Below are 23,089 nucleotides of genomic sequence, written 5' to 3' on the forward strand. Positions count from 1 at the left end.
TCACCTCCACCACTACTTCCTCCAGCATTGCATCCATCACTCAGGAACCCTCTCTCTGTCCTGCTTTTCAGTTTTTGGATATGTTGAATTGCAACAATTTTCTTCAGAGCAGCTACCCTTTTAGAGGGACAGCCTTCCTTTAAGAAGGTAAGGCTGGCTAGAACACATGGTTTCCAAGCAACACAGTGCAAGACCCCTGCTGAGTGCAGAGGCTTCAGGCAGGGTTTAGCCGAGGAGAGCAGCCCCAGACCTGCTCAGTCCAACACCAGATGAGGCAGGTCACATGTTGCTCATTTCGATCTGAATGGGAACAGGCAGTTCACAAATCATCAACCTCCAAGCCCAAAAAATTCCTATCTAAATTTTAGGAGTATTATGTTCCGTTCTGGACACTACATTTCAGGAAGCATATATTAGCCTTGGAGTGGGTAAATTGCAAGTTCACCTGAATGAGACTGGGGCTAAACGTGTCAAATAATCAGGACAGGTTGCATAGATTAGGTTTGTATTCACTTGAGTATAGAAGCCTGAGGTGGACGAATTGCAGTTTTTAAATATGATTAAGGGAATTGATAGGGTAAACAGAGAAAAACGATTTCCGCTGGAGGTGGAGTCCAGTAAAGTCCGGGCTGCATAACCCTCAGGAGTGATGTCAGAAAGCATTTATTCACACAAAGGTTAGTGGAAATTTGGAATGCACTCCTCAAAAAGTTGTTAAAGCTGGTCTATTGAAAACTGAAATTGATAGTTCTTTGTTAGGCAAGGTCTTTAAAGGCTACAGAATGAAAGCAGGGAGATAGATCTGAGATAGAGATCAGCCATTATATAACTGAATGTCCTACTTCTCTTTCTGTGTTCCTATGAATGGGCTCATGATAAATATCGTAATCACACTCTGGACCCCTAAAATCACCTATTTGCAATACCACAGAAGATCAGCTAGTTACTGGGTAAAATATTTGGAGGTCTATTTACCCTTTTTGAAAACTGGCTTATTCAAATCAGAAAATGGTCCTGATGTTTTATAAATACATAAAGAGCAAGAGGATAACTAAGAAAAGAGTAGGGTCGATGAGACACAGAAAGGTAACTTGTGTGCAGAGGCAGAAGACATATGCATGTTTCTTAATAAACACTTTGTGTCTGTCTTCACAAAAGAGGGGGACCATGCAGATTTTATCCTGGTGACAGGGGTCTCGACGTCCGGAAAAAGGAATGCCGACAACTCCGTGTCGCCTCTTCTGAGGCCTGCCGAATCTACTGCCAATTAGGCACTTAAGCGGACAGCAATGGGCCTTCCACGGTATCAAGGACCCCAGTGCCGGAAGTCCCGTCCTTGGAGAGCTGGCAGCCAATCAGAGGCCAGGAGCTCTTCCACTGAGCAGCACCACCACAGAGGCAGTAGCTGCTGCCAGAGGAACACCTACTTGAGGCCCAGGAGCAGTCCTGGACCCAGGCAACAGGTAGGTCAGGACAGGGGGGGGTCTTGCAGGGGAGTGGGGTATAGGGTGGGTTGTTAGCGAGGGCAGAGTGGAGGTGGCTCTCAGCGGGTCCCCCCACTTCCTGATGCCAGGTCCCTCATTCAGGCACAAAGTGCCTTTGAACAAGGGAGCACCCACCCCACCCCACACCCGCCCCTCATCGGAGCCGGGAATGAACCCACGTGGTTTCACAAGTGGCGACAGGCCCACCCACCGCTGGGCTAATTGCAGCATGGCAGGATGAGGCCCTTAATTGCCCAGTTAAGGGCCTCAATTAGCTATGGAGTAGGAAGGCCATTCACAGGCCTTCCTGCCCCGGTCTTAATTTCAGCAGAGGTGGGAAGGTGGTGGGGTACCCCTCCCGCCACCATTCCACCTGATGTTATTCTCTTCCCACTTTCAAACCCACTTCAAGGGGCAGCATAAAATTTCACCCATTGTAGTTAAGGAGGAAAAGTGTGAAATATTTGATGGTATAAATATTGTGAGAAAGGAAATACTACAGGGTTTGAGCATCTCTGGAAGTGGATAAATTGCCAGGCCCAAATGAAATGTAACCCAGGTTCCTTAGGAAGCAAGGGATGGAATAGCAGAGATTCTGACCATCATTTTCCAATGCTCTCTGATGATAGGCATAATGTCAGAGGACTGGAAGACTGCTAACATTGTATCGTTGTTTAAAAAGGGAAGAAGGGATCGACCGAGTAATTACAGGTCAATCCGACTAACCTTGGTGGTAGGCATATTATTGGACAAAATTCTGAGAAACAGGATTAATCGTCATTTAGAGAGGCACAAATTAATCAAAGACAGTCAGCATGGATTTATTAAGGGAAGGTTGTGGCTGACTAACATGCTTGCATTTTTTGAGAAGATAACAAGGAGGGTCGATGAGAGTAGTGCATTTAATATAGCCTACATGGAATTTAGCATGGTTTTTGACAAAGTTCCACATGGCAGACTGTTCAGAAAAGCAAGAGACTATGGGATCCAAGGGCAAGTGGCAAGTTGAATCCAAAATTGGCTGAAGGCAGAAATCAAATGTCATGGTCGATGGGTGTTTTTGTGACTGGAAGGCTGTTTCCAGTGGGGCTCTGCAGGGCTCAGTATTGGGTCTCTTGCTTTTTATGGTATATATCAATGTTTCTGACTTAAATGTAGGAGGTTTGATTAAGAAGTTTGCACATGATACAAACATTGGTTGTGTGGTTAATAGTGAGGAAGAAAGCTGCGGACTTCAGGAACCTTATCAATGGACTGGTCAGGTAGGCAGAAAATGGCAAATGGAGTTCAATCCAGAGAAATGTGAGGTAATGTATTTGGGGAGGACAAACAAGGCAAGGGAATACACAATAAATGATAGGATACTGAGAAATGTAGATGAACAGTGGGATCTTGGAGTGCATGGCCACAAATCCCTGAAGGTAGCAGCACAGGTAGATAAGGTGGTTCAGAAGGCATATGGACTATTTTATATTATTAACCAGGGCGCATATATGAGCAGGGAGGTTATTCTAGAACTGTCTAAACACTAATTAGGCCACAGATAGACTGCTGCAAACAGTTTCATTCATTGCTTTACAGGAAGGATGTGATTGCACTAGAGAGAGTACAAAGGAGATTTACGAGGATGTTGCCAGAAATGGAGAATTTTAGCGATGAGGAAAGATTGGATAGGCTGGGGTTGTTTTTCTTTGGGATGAAGGAGGCTGAGGGGAGATTTGATTGAGGTGTATAAAATTATGAGGGGCCAAAATAGAGTGGGTAGGAAGGACCTATTTCCCTCAGCAGTGAAGTTAATAACCAAGAAGCATGGATTTAAAGTATTTTCAAAAATTACAGGTGAGGTGAGAGTGACTGCCCTTGACGTCAAGGCAGCATTTGACTGAGTAAGGCATCAAGGAGCCATAGCAAAACTAGAGTCAATGGGAATCAAGGGAAAACTCTCCGCTGGCTGGAGTCATAACTAGCACAAAGGAAGATGGTTGTGGTTGTTGGAGGGCAATCATCTGAGCTCCAGGACATCACTGCAGGAATTCCACAGGGTAGTGTCCAAGGCCCAACCATCTTCAGCTGCTTCATCAATGACCTTCCTTCAATCATAAGGTCAGAAGTGGGGATGTTCGCTGATGATTTCATAATGTTCAGCACCATTTGCGACTCCTCAGATACTGAAGTAGTCTGTATAGAAATGCAGCAAGACCTGGACAATATCCAGGCTTGGGCTGATAAGTGGCAAGTAACATTCCCACCATACAAGTGCCAGGCAATGACCATCTGAAACAAGAGAGAATCTAACCATCTCCCCTTGATGTTCAATGGCACCGCTGAATCCCACAGTATCAATATCCTGGGGGCTACCATTGACCAGAAACTGAACTGGACTAGCCATATAAGTAGCTACAAGAGCAGGTCAGAGGCTAGGAATCCTGGGGTGAGTAACTCACCTCCTGACTCCTTAAATCCTGTCCACCATCTACAAGGCACAAGTCAGGAGTGTGATAGAATACGTTCCACTTGCCTGGATGGGTGCAGCTCCAACAACACTCAAGAAGCTCGACACCATCCAGGACAAAGCAGCCCACTTAATTGGCACACCATCCACAACCATTCACTCCCTCCACCACTGACGCACAATGGCAGCAGTGTGTACCATCTACAAGATGCACTGCAGCAATGCACCAAGGCTCCTTAGACAGCACCTTCCAAACCTGCGACCTCTACCACCTAGAAGGACAAGGGCAGAAGATGCATGGGAACACCACCACCTGCAAGTTCCCCTCCAAGCCACACACCATCTTGACTTGGAACGATATCGCCATTCCTTTACTGTCACTGGGTCAAAATCTTGGAACTCCCTTCCTAACAGTACTGTGGGTGTACCTACACCCCAAGGACTGCAGCGGTTCAAGTAGGCAGCTCACCATCACCACCTCAAGAGCAATTAGGCATGGGCAACAAATGCTGGCCTAGCCAGCCAGTGACGTCCACATCACAATAAAGTAATTTAAAAATGAAGGAGAGTTGAGGAGAATGTTTTTCACCCAGAGGGTGGGGGTTGGGGGCAGGGTGTGTCGTTGCTCTGGAACTGACTGCCAGAAAGGGTGGTCAAGGCAGAAGCCCTCATCGTATTTAAAAAGTATATGGAGATGCACTTTAAATGCCATAACATACAGGATGGCTATGGTCCAAGAGCTGGAAAGTGGGATTAGCCTGGACAACTCTTTTGCAGCTGGCACAGACACAATAGGCTGAATGGCCTCCTTCTGTGCCATAAATTTTCCATGTTTCTGTGTTCATGTGGAATGCGGAGGGAGTGTTCAGGAAACTCAAAAGAACAGATTTCCCTTTGGTCCTGCCAAATATAATGGCAGGATCTGATTAACATTTTTGCCTCCATTTCTCCACCACAGACAGCCAGATTGGGCAAGAACAAACAAGAGGAGTCCTTAACCCATGTCTGATGCAGCTGTTAAGCTCGTTGTGTATGCAAATGCGGGTCCAAAAGCCTATTTGAGGTCCACTCTCCAAACTTAGCTTGCCTTGAGGCTGCCTGCAACAAATAAGATAATTAAGAATGCAGAGCCAGGAGGTGCAGGAGTATTCCTCCTGACACCGCATTTACCCACGCTTCCAGTCACTGCTGCTCCCAACTCCCAATCGGCACAATGTAAACACAATGTAACAATATTGAGGTCCAATATCCGGGGAACCTTGGAACTCTGTTCTGGTGTAGGGTACGTACCCTGTTCCCCTTCAAAGGCCCAAAAATGATCATTTCCAAATTTTTAGGCCTCAATGCTCCGGAGCTATTTGTTTAATTTATCAATGATCACATCATGAAAAACTGATATAGTTCAGTCATTGAAGGAGAACTATCTTCACTAAATAGCTGCAAACACTAATTTTTATTTGGAAGGCTGCAAAAGCACAGGAACATAGGAGGAACATAGGAATCGCAGTAGCCATGTAGCCCCCTGAGCCTGTTCCGCTGATCTGTGACCTAACGCCATATACCTTTGCCCCATGTCTAATACAGGTGGGAAGTATACAGTAAATGGCAGAACCCTTAGGAGTATTGACAGGCAGAGAGATCTGGGCGTACAGGTCCATGGGTCACTGAAAGTGGCATCACAGGTGGATAAGGTAGTCAAGAAGGCATACGGCATGCTTGCCTTCATTAGTTGGGGCATAGAGTATAAAAATTGGCAAATCATGCTGCAGCTGTACAGAATTTTATTTAGGCCACACTTAGAATATTGCGTGCAATTCTGGTCGCCACACTACCAGAAGGACGTGGAGGCTTTGGAGAGGGTACAGAAGAGGTTTACCAGGATGTTGCCTGGTCTGGAGGGCATTAGCTATGAGGAGAGGTTGGATAAACTCGGATTGTTTTCACTGGAACGACGGAGGTGGAGGGGCGACATGATAGAGGTTTGCAAAGTTATGAGTAGCATGGACAGAGTGGATAGTCAGAAGCTTTTTCCCAGGGTGGAAGAGTCAGTTACTTGGGGACATAGGTTTAAGGTGCGAGGGGCAAAGTTTAGAGGGGATGTGCGAGGCAAGTTTTTTACACAGAGGGTGCTGAGTGCCTGGAACTTGCTGCCGGGGGAGGTGGTGGAAGCAGGTACGATAGCGACATTTAAGAGGCATCTTGACAAATACATGAATAGGATGGGAATAGAGGGATACGGTCCCTGGAAGTGCAGAAGGTTTTAGTTTAGACAGGCATCAAGATTGGCATAGGCTTGGAGGGCCGAATGGCCTGTTCCTGTGCTGTACTGTTCTTTGTTCTTTATGTCACTTTCTACCTTTTAATAACAAAAATTTCTAAACCTCAGAGTTAAAATTTATAATTTATCTATCATCAATTTCCATTTGTGGAACGAGGTTCCAAACTTCTCCCACCCTTGTGTGGAGAGGTGTTTCCTAATTTCACTCCTGAATGGTCAGACTCTACATTGTAGTCTATGTCCCCTCGTTATAGACTGCTGAACCAACGGAAATAGTGGTCGGAATTTTACGTTGGGATGGAAGCCCCACCCATGGGCCAAAAATACAGGGGCGAGCCCACCTCCACTGGGCCGGGAAGCCAAGCAGTGATTTTACATAGCTCAGGCCTTTAACTAGCCTCGGGCGGGACTTCTGCCCCTCAGAGGCAGGAAATCCCGCCTCCGAGAGCTGCCGGCCAGGCCGGCAGCTCTCAGTCCCAGCAGTGCCACTGGGAGTGGTGGCCATTGCTGGGACTGCACCCAGCAAGATATTGGCGAGATATTGGACGATGGCCACTGCCCAAGAAATCATATCTCAGCACCAGTCAGTGCCTAAAGGAGATGGAACGGGGGAGGGGGGGGGGGGTGGGTGGCAGGGGGTGGTGGAAGCGAATCAAAAACATGAACGTTTACAACTTGATGTCCAAGCAACTCCAGACCTGAACCAGTTCACTTTCAAGGCTCAGTGTGAAGGCTACATAAGGGGTCCTCTTAAAACATATATATTTTGTGTTTTTTAAATCCTAAAATTCAAATGCCACAGCCCCATGTGTGGGAACCTACACTACACATGACACTACAAATGAAAGAATTCACCATTTAATGAGCTGAGTAGCAGTAGCTATGAAGTATGCCGTTAATCATTAACACTACCATAATTTTTAGTGATTTGTTCTTTGAACTGTTAAGCACCTGTCTAGAGTTTGTAGCAAATCATGTGCTTCAAGATCAGGAGGCAAATTCATCATTACCTGGCTAGTGTGTTCTCAGCATCTCTGTTTTCCCCCATCGGGCTGTGCCAGCAAATCTATTTTAAAACACTAAGTCGATCTAAGTATCAAGCTCTGCCAGTTTGGGTATGGTACGTACAATTATGGTCTCTCCAATAACTGAACAAACACTAAAATGTTACGTGTTTGTGTGTGTGATTCTTTTTTTACTCAGAGAGTAGTAGGGGCGTGGAACGCCCTGCCTGCAACAGTAGTAGACTCGCCAACTTTAAGGGCATTTAAGTGGTCATTGGATAGACATATGGATGAAAATGGAATAGTGTAGGTCAGATGGTTTCACAGGTCGGCGCAACATCGAGGGCCGAAGGGCCTGTACTGCGCTGTAATGTTCTAATGTTCTAAAGAGGAGCAGCAATGGAGGATACCCTGGGATGAAAGTAAGTGTGTGGGGCCTCACCAGGGACAAGCACCCATGCCCCAGTGAGGCAAGGGATGTGTTAGAGGGTGGGAGGAATGTGCTGCAGTGGGGGGGGCGGCTTGTGCTGTGCGGGGGCCCTCTGTGGCACAGAGGGTGCCCGATCAGGAGGGCCACCCCCAGCCTGCCAGGAGGCAGATAGGTTTTACTGAGCTCTTGAGCCACCTGCCTGCCACTGGTAATATACTAGCAGCAGCAGGAGGAAGTTCTTAAGTGGCAATTAATTGGTCACTTAAGGGCCTGAATTGGCTTGCGGCAGGTGGGCCATTTCTCACCGACGCCGCCACTCGTAAAGTTGCAGTGGGGGTCGGGAAGGCGACGGAAAAGCACCACCCGCCTCCTACTCAATTATACGAACCCTCCTGACTCCAGCCCGCTCCTGTGTTGGGGGCTAAAATTCCGGCCAGTTTCTCTCTATCTACTCCATCTGTTTCCCTTAATACCTTGAAAACTTCGATCAAATCACCCCTTAATCTTCTAAATTCCAGGGAATACAAGCCTAATTTGATTAATATCTACTCGTAATTTAAACCTTGGAGTCCAGGTATCATTCTCGCAAAAGTGCACTGCACTCCCTCCAAGGCCAATATATTCTTCCCAAGGTGTGGTGCCCAGAATCACTCACAGTAACTCCAGGTGTGGTCTCACCAGGGATTTGTATAGATGAAGCATATGTTCTCACTCCCTTGTATTGTAGCCCTCTAAATATATAGGCCAGCATTCCATTAGCTTTTTTGATTATTTTCCATAGCTGTTCATGAGATTTTAATGATCTATGTACCTGGACCTCCAGGTCTCTCTAGACCGCCACTGTTTCTAGCTTTTCCCCATTTAGAAAGTACCCTGATTCTCTCCTTATTAGATCCAAACAGTATGACCTCACATTTTTCTACATAGTAATCTATTTGCCATAGGTTTGTACATTCACTTAATCTATTAATATTTCTTTGTAATTTTATGCTTTCATCTACACTGCAGAGAAGCTCCAAAGTGATTTGGACAGGTTGAGTGAGTGGGCAAATACATGGCAGATGCAGTATAATGTGGATAAATGTGACGTTATTCACTTTGGTGGCAAAAACAGAAAGGCAGATTATCATCTGAACGGCGATAGATTGGGAAAGGGGGAGGTGCACGGAGACCTGGGTGTCCTTGTGCACCAGTTGCTGAAAGTAAGCATGCAGGTGCAGCAGGCAGTTAAGAAGGCAAATGGTATGTTGGCCTTCATAGCGAGAGGATTCGAGTACAGGAGCAGGGATGTGTTGCTGCAATTAAACAAGGCCTTGGTGAGGCCACATCTGGAGTATTGTGTACAGTTTTGGTCTCCTTATCTGAGGAAGGATGTTCTTGCTATGGAGGGAGTGCAGCGAAGGTTCGCCAGACTGATTCCTGGGATGGCAGGACAAATGTATGAAGAAAGACTGGGTCGATTAGACTTGTATTCGCTAGAGTTTAGAAGAATGAGAGAGAATCTCATAGAAACCTACAAAATTCTAACAGGACTGAACATACTAGATACAGGAAGAATGTTCCCGATGGCGGGACAGTCTAAGGATAAGGGGTAATCCATTTAGGACTGAGATGAGGAGGGATTTCTTCACCCAGAGAGTGGTGAGCCTGTGGAATTCTCTACCACGGAAAGCAGTTGAGGCCAAATCATTAAATAACTCTTTCAATAAATAAAGACTTAGATATAGTTCTTTGGGCTAAAGGAATCAAGGGATATGGGGAGAAAGCAGGAACAGGGTACTGAGTTTGGACGATCAGCCATGATCGTATTAAATGGCGGAGCAGGCTCGAAGGGCTGAATGGCCTACTCCTGCTCCTATTTTCTATGTTTCCATGTTTCTATCTTTGTGTCATTGGTAAATTTGGAGATGTGTCTTTCTATCCCATCATATAAGCTGTTAATAAAGACTATGAATAGTTGAAGCTCCAATACAGGTCCTTGTGGGCCATCACTGGTCACATCCTGCCAATTAAAGACCTGCCCATTAATACTATTCTCTGTCTTCTGCCACTCAGCCAATTTCCGAAACCAGGTCAATAATTTGCCTTCAATTCCATGGGCTTCAACTTCAGTTAACAGTCCCTTATGAGGAACTATATCAAATACCTTCTACAAGTCCATATAAATAAAATCCATAGACAATATCTGTCCACTAATTTAGTCACCTCTTCAAAAAATTCATCAGGCATGACCTCCCCTTTACAAATCCATGCGGAATCTCTCTGATCAGCTGAAAATTTTCCAGGTGTTCAGTCATTCTGCCCTTAATTATAGACTCGAGTAATTTCCCAATGTTAGATGTTTGGCTGACTCATCTGGAATTCATTAGTTTTACTCTCTCACCTTTCTTAAGAAACAGAGCTACATGCTCAATTTTACAGCCTATAGGAACAGTTCCAAATCAAGAGAATGTTGAAAAATTATAGTTAGGACATCTGCAATGTTCTTACCTACTTCCTTTAAAATCCTAGGATGGAAGTCATCTTGTCCTGGCATTTGTCACTCTTTAGTGCCGTTATTTTGTTCATAACCATGATTTTGCTTATGTTAATCTTGTTGAGTCCCTACTGACGCAATGTAACTATTCAATATGTCTGCCATTTTCTTATTTTCATTAAAATATCACCATTATCGGTTTTCAAAGGGCCAACATTGCTCCTAACTACCCTCCTTTTCCTAATCAAACTGTAAAAAAGTTTGTGTTGATTTTGATAACCTTTGCAAGTTTCTTTTCATACTCCCTTTTCGCAGCTCTTACTGTGTGTTTGTCATTCTTTGTTGTTCTTTGTATTTTTCTCATTCACCAGCAGCTGTGCTACCTTTTGCATTTTTGAATGCTTTTTTTTTAGTTTTATGTTGCCTCTTACTGTCGTGTTCAATGGTTTAATTGATCTGTGTTTATATTAGTCGGTTCACTGATCAATGTTCACTGTGCTTAATTGCTTAAGCCTGTGGGTGGAGTTGAAGAGTTAAGGAACTGAAATAATACAGGAAGTTACAGGGTGGTGAAGAAGGCACATGGCATGCTTGCCTTCATCGGCTGAGGCATTGAGTACAAGAGTTGGGACGTCATGTTACAGTTGTACATAACATTGGTTAGGCCGCATTTGGAGTACTGTGTGCAGTTCTGGTCACCGCACTACAGGAAATATGTGATTAAGCTAGAGGGTGCAGAAAAGATTCACAAGGATGTTGCCTGGTTTGGAGGGCTTGAGTTGGAGAGAGAGATTGGATAGGTTGGGTCTGTTTTCCCTGGAGTGAAGGAGGCTGAGAGGGGACATGATAGAGGTATATAAAATTATGAGAGGCATAGATAGGGTAGATAGCCAGAGTCTGTTTCCCATGGTAGGAGTGATTAAAACTAGAGGGCATAGATTTATGGTGAGAGGGAGGAGGTTTAAAGGAGATCAAAGGGGTAAATTTTTCACACAAAGAATAGTGGGTATCTGGAATGAGCTGCCTGAGGAGGTGGTGGAGGCAGAAACAGTAGCGACATTTAAGAGGCATCTGGACAGGTACTTGAATGAGCAAGGCATAGAGGGATATGGAATTAATGCAGGCAGGTGGGATTAGTATAGATAGTCATTATGGTCGGCATGGACGCGGTGAGCCGAAGGGCTTGTTTCTATGCTGTACGACTCTATGACTCAAACATGGACAAAAGAGCTGAACTCAAGAGGTGAGTGTGACTGTCCTTGACATTAAGGCAGCATTTGACCGAGTATGGCATCAAGGAGCCCTAACAAAACTGAGGTCAATGGGAATCAGGGGGAAAACACTCCGCTGGTTGGTGTCATACCTACTGCAAAGGAAGATGGTTGTGGCTATTGGAGGTCAATCATCTGAGCTCCAGGACATCACTGCAGGAGTTCCTCAGGGTAGTGTCCTAGGCCCAACCATCTTCAGCTGCTTCATTAATGACCTTCCTTCAGTCATAAGGTCAGAAGTGAGGATGTTTGCTGATGATTGCACAATGTTCAGCACCATTCGTGACTCCTCAGATACTGAAGCAGTCCGTGTAGAAATGCAGCAAGACCTGGACAATATCCAGGCTTGGGCTGATAAGTGGCAAGTAACATTCGCACCACACAAGTGCCAGGCAATGACCATCTCCAACAAGAGAGAATCTAACCATCTCCCCTTGACATTCTATGGCATTACCATCGCTGAATCGCCCACTATCAACATCCTAGGGGCTATCATTGACCAGAAACTGAACTGGAGTAGCCATATAAATACCGTGGCTACAAGAGCAGGTCAGAGGCTAGGAATCCTGAGGTGAATAACTCACCTCCTGACTCGCCAAAGCCTGTCCACCATCTACAAGGCACAAGTCAAGAGTGTGATGGAATACTCTCCACTTGCCTGGATGGGTGCAGCTCCAACAACACTCAAGAAGCTCAACACCATCCAGGAGAAAGCAGCCCGCTTGATTGGCACCTCATCTACAAACATTCACTCCCTCCACCACCCATGCACAGTGGCAGCAGTGTGTACCGTCTACAAGATGCACTGCAGCAACGCACCAAGGCTCCTTAGACAGCACCTTCCAAGCCCGCGACCTCTACCAACTAGAAGGACAAGGGCAGCAGGTGCATGGGAACACCACCACCTGCAAGTTCCCCTCCAAGCCACACACCATCCTGACTTGGAACGATATTGCCGTTCCTTCACTGTCGCTGGGTCAAAATCCTGGAACTCCCTTCCTAACAGCACTGTGGATATACCTACCTCACATGGACTGCAACAGTTCAAGAAGGCAGCTCACCACAACCTCCTCAAGGGCAATTAGGGATGGGCAACAAATGCTGGCCTGGCCAGCGACACCCACATCCCATGAATGAATAAAAAAAAAACTCTATGACTCTATAAATTTCCGGATTAACTGTCCTGAGTTTTGTTTGAGACAATGTGTAGAAATCTTGTTAGGACTGATATATTTGAAAGTACTGTAAATAAACTTGTTTTTGACTTGGAACTAGTGTCATCTCTGCATTGTTCTGTGATAAATAAGATATATAAAATATCCAGCAAACCAGCAAATACATCACACTTACCTTTTCAGTTGTGCATGGCAGTCTGTTTTGGCCAGTCGAGCTCATGCCCCTTCAGGGTATAAACTAGTTCTGTATCTTTGTTTTGAACACCTCTCATTGATATCCTGTCATTTTACCCAGAACAGTCTTGCCCAGTTTACTGTGCACATTCCCTGTCTCATCGTATTAAAGTCAACCTGACCTAAATCTAGACCTTCGTCGCTGTTTTGCATTTCTCCATTTCAGACACTATGGCTGAATTTTACTCGGCGGCGAGAGCTTCGAATATGACGTCCCGCACACACGGGTTTCACGCCACAGAGCTGCCGCGATATTCAGTGTGACGGCTCATTTAAATGGCCAGGGGGGAAAGTCCCCCCTTCCCACCCCTGATGACGAGGAGGGGGCAGGCGCTCTCTCCCCGGCAACAGCATTTGGCACCACTGTGCAGGTGCCAGCGCCATTTTTAAAGCGCTTAGAGCCCTAAATGGCAATTTAAATTTTTTAAGAAGCAATGGATCTGCACAGTGGCACAGTGGTTAGCACCGCAGCCTCACAGCTCCAGCGACCCGGGTTCGATTCTGGGAACTGCCTGTGTGGAGTTTGCAAGTTCTCCCTGTGTCTGTGTGGGTTTCCTCCGGGTGCTCCGGTTTCCTCCCACAAGCCAAAAAGACTTGCAGGTTGATAGGTAAATTGGCCATTATAAATTGCCCCTAGTATAGGTAGGTGGTAGGGAAATATAGGGACAGGTGTGGATGTGGTAGGAATATGAGATTAGTGTAGGATTAGTATAAATGGGTGGTTGATGGTCGGCGCAGGCTCGGTGGGCCGAAGGGCCTGTTTCAGTGCTGTATCTCTAAATCAAATAAATCAAATCCAAAGGCGTGGGAGGACCAGCCACTGACTGTAATATCAGAGCAGGATGGCTGTCGGGACGAGGTAAGTAATTATTCCTTCATTTTAATGTTTTAACATATTCATAGAATCATAGAAAGTTTAAGGCCCAGAAAGAGGCCACTTGACCCATCGTGTCTGTGCCAACTGAAAAACGATCCACTTATTCTAATCCCACTTTCCAGCATTTGGTCCATAGCCCTGCAGATTACAGCACTTGAGGTGCATATCCAGACTCCTTCTGAATGAATTGAGGGTCTCTGCCTCAACTCCCCTTTCAGGTAGTGAGTTCCAGATCATCACCACCCTCTGGGTGGAAAAGTTTTTCCTCATCTCTCCTCTAATTTTTCTACCAATCACTTTAAGTCTATGCCCCCTCGTCACTGACCTCTCTGCTAAGATGAATAGACCCTTCACCTCCACTCTATTCAGGCTCCTCAAAATGTTGTACATTTCAATCAGATCTCCCCTCAACCTTCTCTGTTCCGAGGAGAACAGCCCCAGCCTATCCAATCTTTCCTCATAGCTGCATTTTTCCAGTCCTGGCAACATCCTCGTAAATCTCCTCTGTACCCTCTCGAGTGCAATTGCATCCTTTCTGTAATGAGGTGACTAGAACTGCAGACAGAACTCAAGTTGTGACCTAACCAATGAGTTATACAGTTCCAGCATAAACTCCTTGCTCCTATGTTCTATACCTCAGCTAATAAAGGAAAGGATTCCATATGCCTTCTTAACCACCTTACCGACCTGTCCTGCTACCTTCAGGGATCTGTGGACATTCTCTCCAAGGTCCCTCACTTCCTCTACACTTCTCAGTATTTTCCCATTAATCATGTACTCCTTTGCCATGTTTGACCTCCCCAAATGCATCACCTCACACGTCTCCAAGTTGAATTCCATTTGCCACTTTTCTGCCCATCTGACCAGAGCATCAATATCTTCCTGCAGCTTGCAGCTATCCTCCTCGCTATCTACCACACGGCCAATCTTTGTGTCATCTGCAAACTTCTTGATCATTTCCCCTACATTAACAAACAAATCGTTCATATACAGCACAAAAAGCAGGGACCCAGTACTGAGCCCTGCGGAATGCCACTGGAAACAGCCCTCCAGTCGCTAAAACACCCATCAACAATTACCCTTTGTGTCCTGCCATTGAGCCAATTTTGTATCCACCTTGCTGCATTTCCCTGGTTCCCTTGGGATTTTACTTTTTTAGCCAGTCTACCATGTGGGACCTTGTCAAAAGCCTTGCTGAAATCCATGTAGACCACATCAACTGCACTACCCTCATCTATCTTCCTTGTTACTTCTTCAAAAAATTCAATCAAATTGGTCAAACAAGATCTTCCCTAAACAAATCCATGCTGACTATCCTTGATTAACCTACGCCTTTCTAAGTGATAGTTTATCCTGTCTCTCAGAATAGATTCCAATAATTTTCCCACTACTGAGGTTAGACTGACTGGCCTGTAATTATTCAGTCTATCCCTTGCTCCCTATTTAAACAGCGGTACAACGTTAACTATTCTCCAATCCTCTGGCATCATACCTGTATCCAGTGAAGACTGGAAAATGATGGTCAGAATCCCCTGCTATTTCCTCTCTTGCTTCTTTTAACAGCCTAGGATACAATTCATCTGCCCCTGCTGATTTATCAACTTTCAAGGATGCTAATCCCATTAATACTTCCTCTCTCCCTATGTTTATCACATCTAATACTTCACACTCTTCCTCCTTAACTGCAATATCTGCATCATCCCCCTCTTTTGTGAAGACAGACACAAACTATTCATTGAGAACCATCCCAATATCTTCCGCTCCTACACATAGGTTACAGTTGTGATCGTTTATGGTCCCTAATCTATCCTTAGTTATCCTCTTATTCTTAATGTATTGATAAAACATCTTTGGGTTTTGCTTTTGCTTGATTTTGCTTGCCAATATTCTTTCATGCCCTCTATTTGCTTTCCTAATTTCCTTTTTGATTTCACCCCTCCACTTTCTGTACTCCTCTCTGCTTTCTGTAGTTTTGAGAGTATTCATGTTGGACATAAGCTTTCCTTTTTTGCCTTATCTTGCCCTGTAGGCTCCTTGACATCCATGGGGCTCTAGATTTGGCCGTCTCACCCTTTTCCTTTATGGGAACATGTTTATTCTGAGCCCCTTGAATCTCCCCTTTGAATGCCTCTCACTGTTCGGACACTGATTTATCTTCAAGTAGTTGTTTCCAGTCCACTTTTGCTAGATCACTCCTCAGTTTAGTAAAATTGGCCTTGCCCCAATTGAGAACTCTAATTCCTAGTCTATCTCTGTTCATTTCCATAATTATGTTAAAACTGACTAAATTATGATCACTATCACCAAAATGCTCTCCCACTGCCACTCCTTCCACCTGCCCATCTTCATTTCCTAAAACTCAGGCTAAAACTGCACCCTCTCTTGTTGGACTTGCTACATACTGGGAAAAAAAGTTCTCCTGAATGCACCTCAAGAATTCTGCTCCCTCAATTCCTTTCACACTAAAACTATCCCAGTTAATATTGGGGTAGTTAAAATCCCTGACTATTACTGCCCTATTGTTCTTGCACTTCTCAGAGATTTGCCTACATATCTGCTCTTCTATCTCCCTCTGACTGTTTGGGGGTCTATAGTACACTCCCAGCAGTGTGATTGCCCCTTTTTTGTTCCTTAGCTCAATCCATATGGTCTCATTTGATGAAACTTCCAACATATCATCCCTCCTCACAGCTATAATAATTTCCTTGACCAAAATTGCCACTCCCCCTCCTTTCTTATTCCCCTCCCTATCACCTCCGAAAACCCTGTAACCAGGAACGTTGAGCTGCCATTCCTGTCCCTCCTTCAGCCATGTTTCTATAATAGTTGTGATATTATACTGCCACGTGTCTATCTGTGCCCTCAGCTCACCTGATTTATTTGCTATACTCCTTGCATTGAAATAGATACCCTTGAGCACTCCCAAACTCTTTTTTTAATTTTCTAATCTTCGTTTCCTCTGTCTTCCAGACTCATCCATTAATTTTCCGCCTTCCATTTTAATTTCTGATGTTGTCCCAGCTGAGTCTACCCTCAGGTCCCCATCCCCCTGCCAAACTAGTTTAAACCCTCCCCAACAGCACTCGCAAAACGTCCCGCAAGGAACTCAGTCCTGGCTCTGTTCAGGTGCAACCCGTCCGGCCTGTACAGGTCCCATCTCTCCCAGAGCTGGTCCCAATGTCCCAGGAATCTGAAGCCATCCCTCCTGCACCATCTTTCCAGCCACACATTCATCTGTCATCATTCTATTTCTAAACTCACTTGCTCGTGGCACTGGGAGTAATCTGGAGATTACTAATTTTGAGGTCCTCCTTGCTAATTTCTTACCTAGCTCCCTAAATTCTGACTGCAGGACCACATCCCTCTTTCTACCTATGTCGTTGGTTCCAATGTGGACCACGACTGCTGGCTGTTTACCCTCCCTCTTCAGGATGCACTGCAGCCGCTCAGTGACATCCTGACCCTGGCACCAGGGAGGCAACACACAATCCTAGAATCATGTCTGCGGCCACAGAAACACCTGTCTGCTCCCCTGACTATTGAATCACCTAGCACTATGGCTTTTCCAGTCTTCCCCGTATGCCCCTGTGCAGCTGAGCCACCCGCGGTGCCATGGACTTGGCTCTGGCTGCGCTCCCCAGGTGAAGCATCACTTTCCTCAGTATTCAGAACTGAATACCTGTTGGAGAGTGAGATGCACTCAGGGGTCTCCTGCACCACCTGCCTGATTCTTTTTGACTGTCTGGTGGTCATCCATTCCCTCTCTCCCTGCATACGCTTAAGCTGTGGGGTGACCACATCTATAAACGTGCTATCCACGAAGCTCTCACCCTCATGAATGCATAGCATTGTCACCAGCTGCCCCTCAAGCTCCAAAACCTGGAGCTCAAGTGCTGCAATTGACAACACTTCCTGTACCAATGGTTCTCCAGGATACGGGAAGCATCCTGGAACTCCCACATAGCACAGGAGGTGCACTCTTGAGTTTGAAGCAACCCTGCCATTCCTTTATTTACTAGTTGACTCTTTGTTACTGCTAAAAAAAACCTTGCCAATACTACAATCCTAGAATCATGACTAGGGCGGCACAGTGGCGCAGTGGTTAGCACCGCAGCCTCACAGCTCCAGGGACCCGAGTTCGATTCTGGGTACTGCCTATCTGGAGTTTGCCAGTTCTCCCTGTGTTTGCGTGGGTTTCCTCCGGGTGCTCCGGTTTCCTCCCACAAGCCAAAAGACTTGCAGGTTGATAGGTAAATTGGCCATTATAAGTTGTCACTAGTGTAGGTAGGTGGTAGGGAAATATAGGGACAAGTGGGGATGTTTGGTAGGAATATGGGGTTAGTGTAGGATTAGTATAAATGGGTGGTCGATGTTCGGCACAGACTCGGTGGGCCGAAGGGCCTTTTTCAGTGCTGTATATCTAATCTAATCTACAACAGCTTAGAATTATTAATAAACCTTACTAGTACTGATAAATCCTACTAAAAGTCAATACAGTTCACTAGTTAAAATAAACCTTATTCAAAAAAAAACAGCTACTCACTTGTTCCTTATTATTAAGCTATTCACACACACACACTAACAGTAATGTACTCACCCAACTATTTAGAGTTATTCCCTAACAGCAGCTGCTCACCAACCAATCACCTTAGAGCTTTCCTGTGATGTCACTCTTCACTTTGTTTTCAAACTCTGCACCTGGACTCCTCTCCACTGCTGTCCTGGAAGGTAAGTGTTCTAGGCCCCGATCTTTGAGCTGTATTTATCTGCTCCTCGCTCCGTGTTCTTCCCACGGGTCTGCTCCTCTCCGCTGCGCTCCCGGAAGGTAAGTGCTCTAGGCTGTGATCCTTGGGCTGTATTTATCTGCTCCTCGCTCCTTGTTCTTACCATGAGTCTGCTCCTCTCCATTTGAATGAATGTCCTGTCGCCGAGCGGCGGGCGGGCGGTGGGGGGCCCGCCACGAGATTTCACCACCACTGGTAATATGGGGCAGGGCCTTCCCAGCATTGAGGCTCATGGCGGGCGTCTCCCAGAGGCATTTTCTGGGACCCCCACTACAACTCCCAACGTTGGGGGGCTGGTAAAATCCAGCAGTTTGTTGAAGTTGGTCATATTATGTTGACTATTAGATAAATGCTCATGCTCCATTAGACTGTTAACTAAATCTGACTGATTGCTCACTAGTAAATCTAATATGGCCTGTCCCCTTGTTGCTTCCAGTACACATTGCTGCAGAAAAGCTATCAGTCACACTCAAAACATTCACGACATGTGCTAGTCTGCTTGTCCCAATCTATATGAAAGTGAAAATTCCCCATTGAAACCACACTACCTTTACTACATGCTTGTCTAATCACGCTTGCATGCAAACTACCACTGCACAGCTGCTACCAGGGCACCTATGCACAACTCTCACTGCAGTCTTAAATCCTTTTGCTATTTTTTAATTCTACCCATAGTGTTCCATACCTCTCATTTTATCTTGTCTTATCATTGAATTGATTTCATCCTTCATCCCTAAGGACCTTCTCCCTTCTACCATTTTCCTTATCTTTCCTGTAGACCTTATAACCTGATATACTTAATTTCCAGTCCTTGACCATCTTGCAGCCATGTCTTTTGTACCATGTCATACCCTCCAAGTTGAATTTGCACCTGCAAATCATTCAATTTGTTCCTTAAACTCCATGCATTTGTATAAAGATTGCTTATTCAGGCCACACATCCTAAGCTGTCCTTCGGTTCTAATGTTTTACAAAGATGTGATTGGCAGATATATTGAGAAGATAGTTAGCTGGGCTGATCTATGGAAAAGAACTGCTTTTTCAATATTTGCCACATAAGCAAGAGAGCCATCAACGGGGCACAAAGGACTAGTTGGCAACAATGTTACTAGTTGTCGCACGACTCAAGTTCACGATAGAACAGAAACCCTGGTAACAGAGGCAGAGAAGTGACAAGTGTCCCTTGATTGGACAAGCCCAGCAACAGAACACCTGGGAGTGCAGAAAAACTCAAAAGCTTTTTGGCTATTGGGTCAGTGTACGTTTTACCTTCTGGAGTGAGATAAAGTCAACTCTGCTGAAGAAGTGTCAAGGAAGGACAGAAGACCACAACTCAGCTCACTTTCCAGAAGCTCTCTAAAGACCCTAAGAAGTCCACTGTGTCAATTCGTCTCGTTTCCTGTCTTTGAAGAAAGCCTGCTAAATTACTTCTCAATGCTGCCTGAAAAGAACTGTTCTTAAAGATCTCAGTGACCTGTCTATGTGTAATCAGAAGTTAAACTGTATGCCAGTTTTGGAACAACATATCTCATCTGCTGTTTTCTTCAAAAATGAGCAAGTAATCTGGCCAAGAATTTATTTTTGTCTGTAACAGAGCTCCAAATTTATAATAATACTTTTTTTTGGTGTGTGTGTGTGTGTGTATGTGAAGGGACTAAGGTAAAAAAGGAACTTTAAAATTTAAAATCTGTGTGTTTATGCTTTACTTCATTACTTGTTCTATAATAAACTGATAATTTTGTTGTTCATTAAAGAAACCTGGTTAGTGTGTTCAATCCTGGGAAAAATAGAGTATATGAATGACTGTATCGATAAGTGGGAAAATTTAAAATAATATGTTGTGACCTGTGGAGAAGTGGGACTAGAAAAAACAGTGCACTCCTCCAGCCTCAGTCATAACAATATGCTTTATATAATTAGTTGTGCATTTTTAAACAAAAAGATTTCAGCTAACACTTTTTCATGAAGGCTGAGTCCCTGCAAACTATTTGTTTTTCAACACAGGCAAGAGAGTGAACAGTGAAAGCTATTGGGAGCTGGTAATAAATGTTACAATGTTAACAAAATCATAACATAGTATCAATTGCAAATATTCTTCTTCTTGCGAAATGCAATGTTTGCAGAGGAAATGATAATATAAACAGTGAGTTTCCAGACAAATAAATGTACCTTGTGCACGTTTTTGCTTCTGCTGTCAACAAGTTCCAAGCTAATAGTGATATAGTCAACATCAGGAGAAGGAGGACTGAGGTGATGGTAATGAAGACCCATTATAAGGAACTCCTCACAGGTCACTTTAAAAGTGCGAACCTCCATCAAATCATCGTGGCTTGGCTCCAGTCTCCATTCTGATGAAAAACATAATGATCTGATAAATATAGTGACTAAACTCCATACTTTTCATGCTTAATAACTCTGAAGAAAAACACTTCTCCAGTCTGTGGCCTTTGACTAATAATATTATCTTATGGTCATCCGGTGCAGCTGCAGAGATCAATCACAGCGTTAGAGTATGAAAAATTAAAGATTCAGGCTGAAAAGTTTGGCTCCTTCGAGCTCTATTTCTCAGCACTACAAGTGCTGTTTTGGTTCCCTGATGATGTCTGTGCCATGCGTGCACGCTTCTTGTGTGAACCATGCCAGGCACCATTTCGGTGAGGTCATTTATGCGCATGCAGGCAGCAACCGCCAGAAGAATGTAGATTTGATTTGATGCCAGTGCTGTCATTTTGGAGTTCAATGCTCCAGTTTACGCCATCTCTTAAACATGACACAGCTGAACACTTGTTCAGCAACAGGGAGGACTCATCACCATCTCTCAGCATATCCAACTATCAACTCATCACCAGTCCTATTTAAAGGGATCATGAACTAATTTAAGGTGAAGAAGGGGACACCTCGTCACCTTCCCACGCCACCTTCCCCTGCAATCGCAGGAGGTGCAATACCTGCCCATTTACCTCCTCTCTCCTCACTATCCAAGGCCCCAAATACTCCTTTCAGGTGAAGCAGTGATTTACTTGTACTTCCTTCAATGTAGTATACTGTATTTCCTGCTCACAATGTGATCTCCTCTACATTGGGGAGACCAACTGCAGATTGGGTGACCGCTTTGCGGAACACCTTCGCTCAGTCTGGAAACATGACCTCGAGCTTCCTGTCGCTTGCCATTTCAACACACTCCCCACCCCGCCTCTGCTCTCATGCCCACTTTTTTGTCCTGGGATTGCTGCATGTTCCAGTGAACATCAACACAAGCTCGAGGGACAGTATCTCATTTTCCGATTCGGCATGTTACAGCCTGCCAGACTGAACATTGAGTTCAATAATTTCAGACCATGACTGGCTCTTTTGATTTTTATTTTAGTTTGTCTCATCGTTTATTTTTTTTTAACTATGTACCTGCCCACTAGGGCAGCTAGGGCTGTTCATTATTCTGTCATTTAACACCCCCTCTGCACTAATGCTTTGTCTTTCACCACACCATTAACACACTCTTTGTCTTCGCCTTTGCCCCATGACCTCCTTGTCAGTTAATCTCTGTGACCCTCTGTCCCATCAACACCTTTCCTTTCGTTATATTTCCCCCCACCCTTGCTTTATTTTCTTAAAACCTATGACATTTCTAACCTTTGCCAGTTCTGATGAAAGGTCACTGACCTGAAACATTAACTCTGCTTCTTTCTCCACAGATGCTGCCAGACCTGCTGAGTGTTTCCAACACTTTTTGCTTTTTATTTCAGATTTCCAGCATCTGCAGCATTTTGCTTTTATTATCAGGTTAGTTGCTGACTGATTTCTACTGGCTGTTGCTATGATTGTAGAAATGTTTGGTGGTTTCCAGAGCCATTTAAACTTGCTAAAGTCTACAGGGAGTGGTGTGCTGAAGGACAGTGGGCTGACTTCAAGGATTCTGCACAAGCCACTTGCTCCCAGATATGGGTGCCATAAAATGCATTTCCCTTGGTCTAAGGCATGAATAGAGGTGACATGAAACAGGACAAGCTGCTGTAACAGGGAGGAGAAGGAGTGGGAGAAGGTCTCTCAGCACATCCACCAAAGGTGTTCAAGGAAAAATTCTCTTACCTGAACCTCAGTGAGGAATAGTATCTCATGACACTGTCCTTCAGTAAAAACGTTCTCACTGAAATCTGCCACCTACTACAGCCACAACTGCAACCTTAGAGCAAAGCGAAGACAACATTGCCAGTGGCTGTTAAGGTAACTGTGGCTATGAACATAAATGCATTGTCCTCCTTCCAGGCTGGAGCACATGGTATTTGCAACATTTCCTGGTTTGACAACCACTGGTACATAAGTGAATTCACTGAGGCTCTGTTTTCCATGAGAGTTGAATATATTGCAATCTTTTTTTACCAGAGAGAAGCAGGCAAAATGATTATGAGGTTTCATGAGGACTGCAGGCTTCCTCATGGTGCAGAGTGACATTGACTGCATGTTCATCGCTTTGTGGGCGCCCCATGTCAACTCTGATATGTAGCACAACCGAAAGGGCTTCCACTCCCTCTACATGCAGTTGTTGTGCGACTACATGCAGCAAGTCATACAGATCAATGCTGGGTATCTAGGAGCAGCCATGATGCCTTCATTCTGCAGCAGCCAC

The 23,089-nt window shown here is 44.9% G+C and overlaps 1 protein-coding gene across 1 annotated transcript in view; it reads right to left on the bottom strand.

Annotated features, from left to right (window-relative positions):
* frem1a (Fras1 related extracellular matrix 1a) overlaps window positions 1-23,089 on the bottom strand; it is a 356,873-nt gene that overhangs the window by 306,651 nt on the left and 27,133 nt on the right. Inside the window, exon 5 of the mRNA XM_068030756.1 lies at window positions 20,635-20,813. Within this exon, the coding sequence (XP_067886857.1) occupies window positions 20,635-20,813 (179 nt within the window). The remainder of the gene's footprint in view (window positions 1-20,634; window positions 20,814-23,089) is intronic.

The sequence above is a fragment of the Heterodontus francisci genome, chromosome 4 (assembly GCF_036365525.1).
Source record: "Heterodontus francisci isolate sHetFra1 chromosome 4, sHetFra1.hap1, whole genome shotgun sequence".
Classification (NCBI taxonomy): domain Eukaryota; kingdom Metazoa; phylum Chordata; class Chondrichthyes; order Heterodontiformes; family Heterodontidae; genus Heterodontus; species Heterodontus francisci.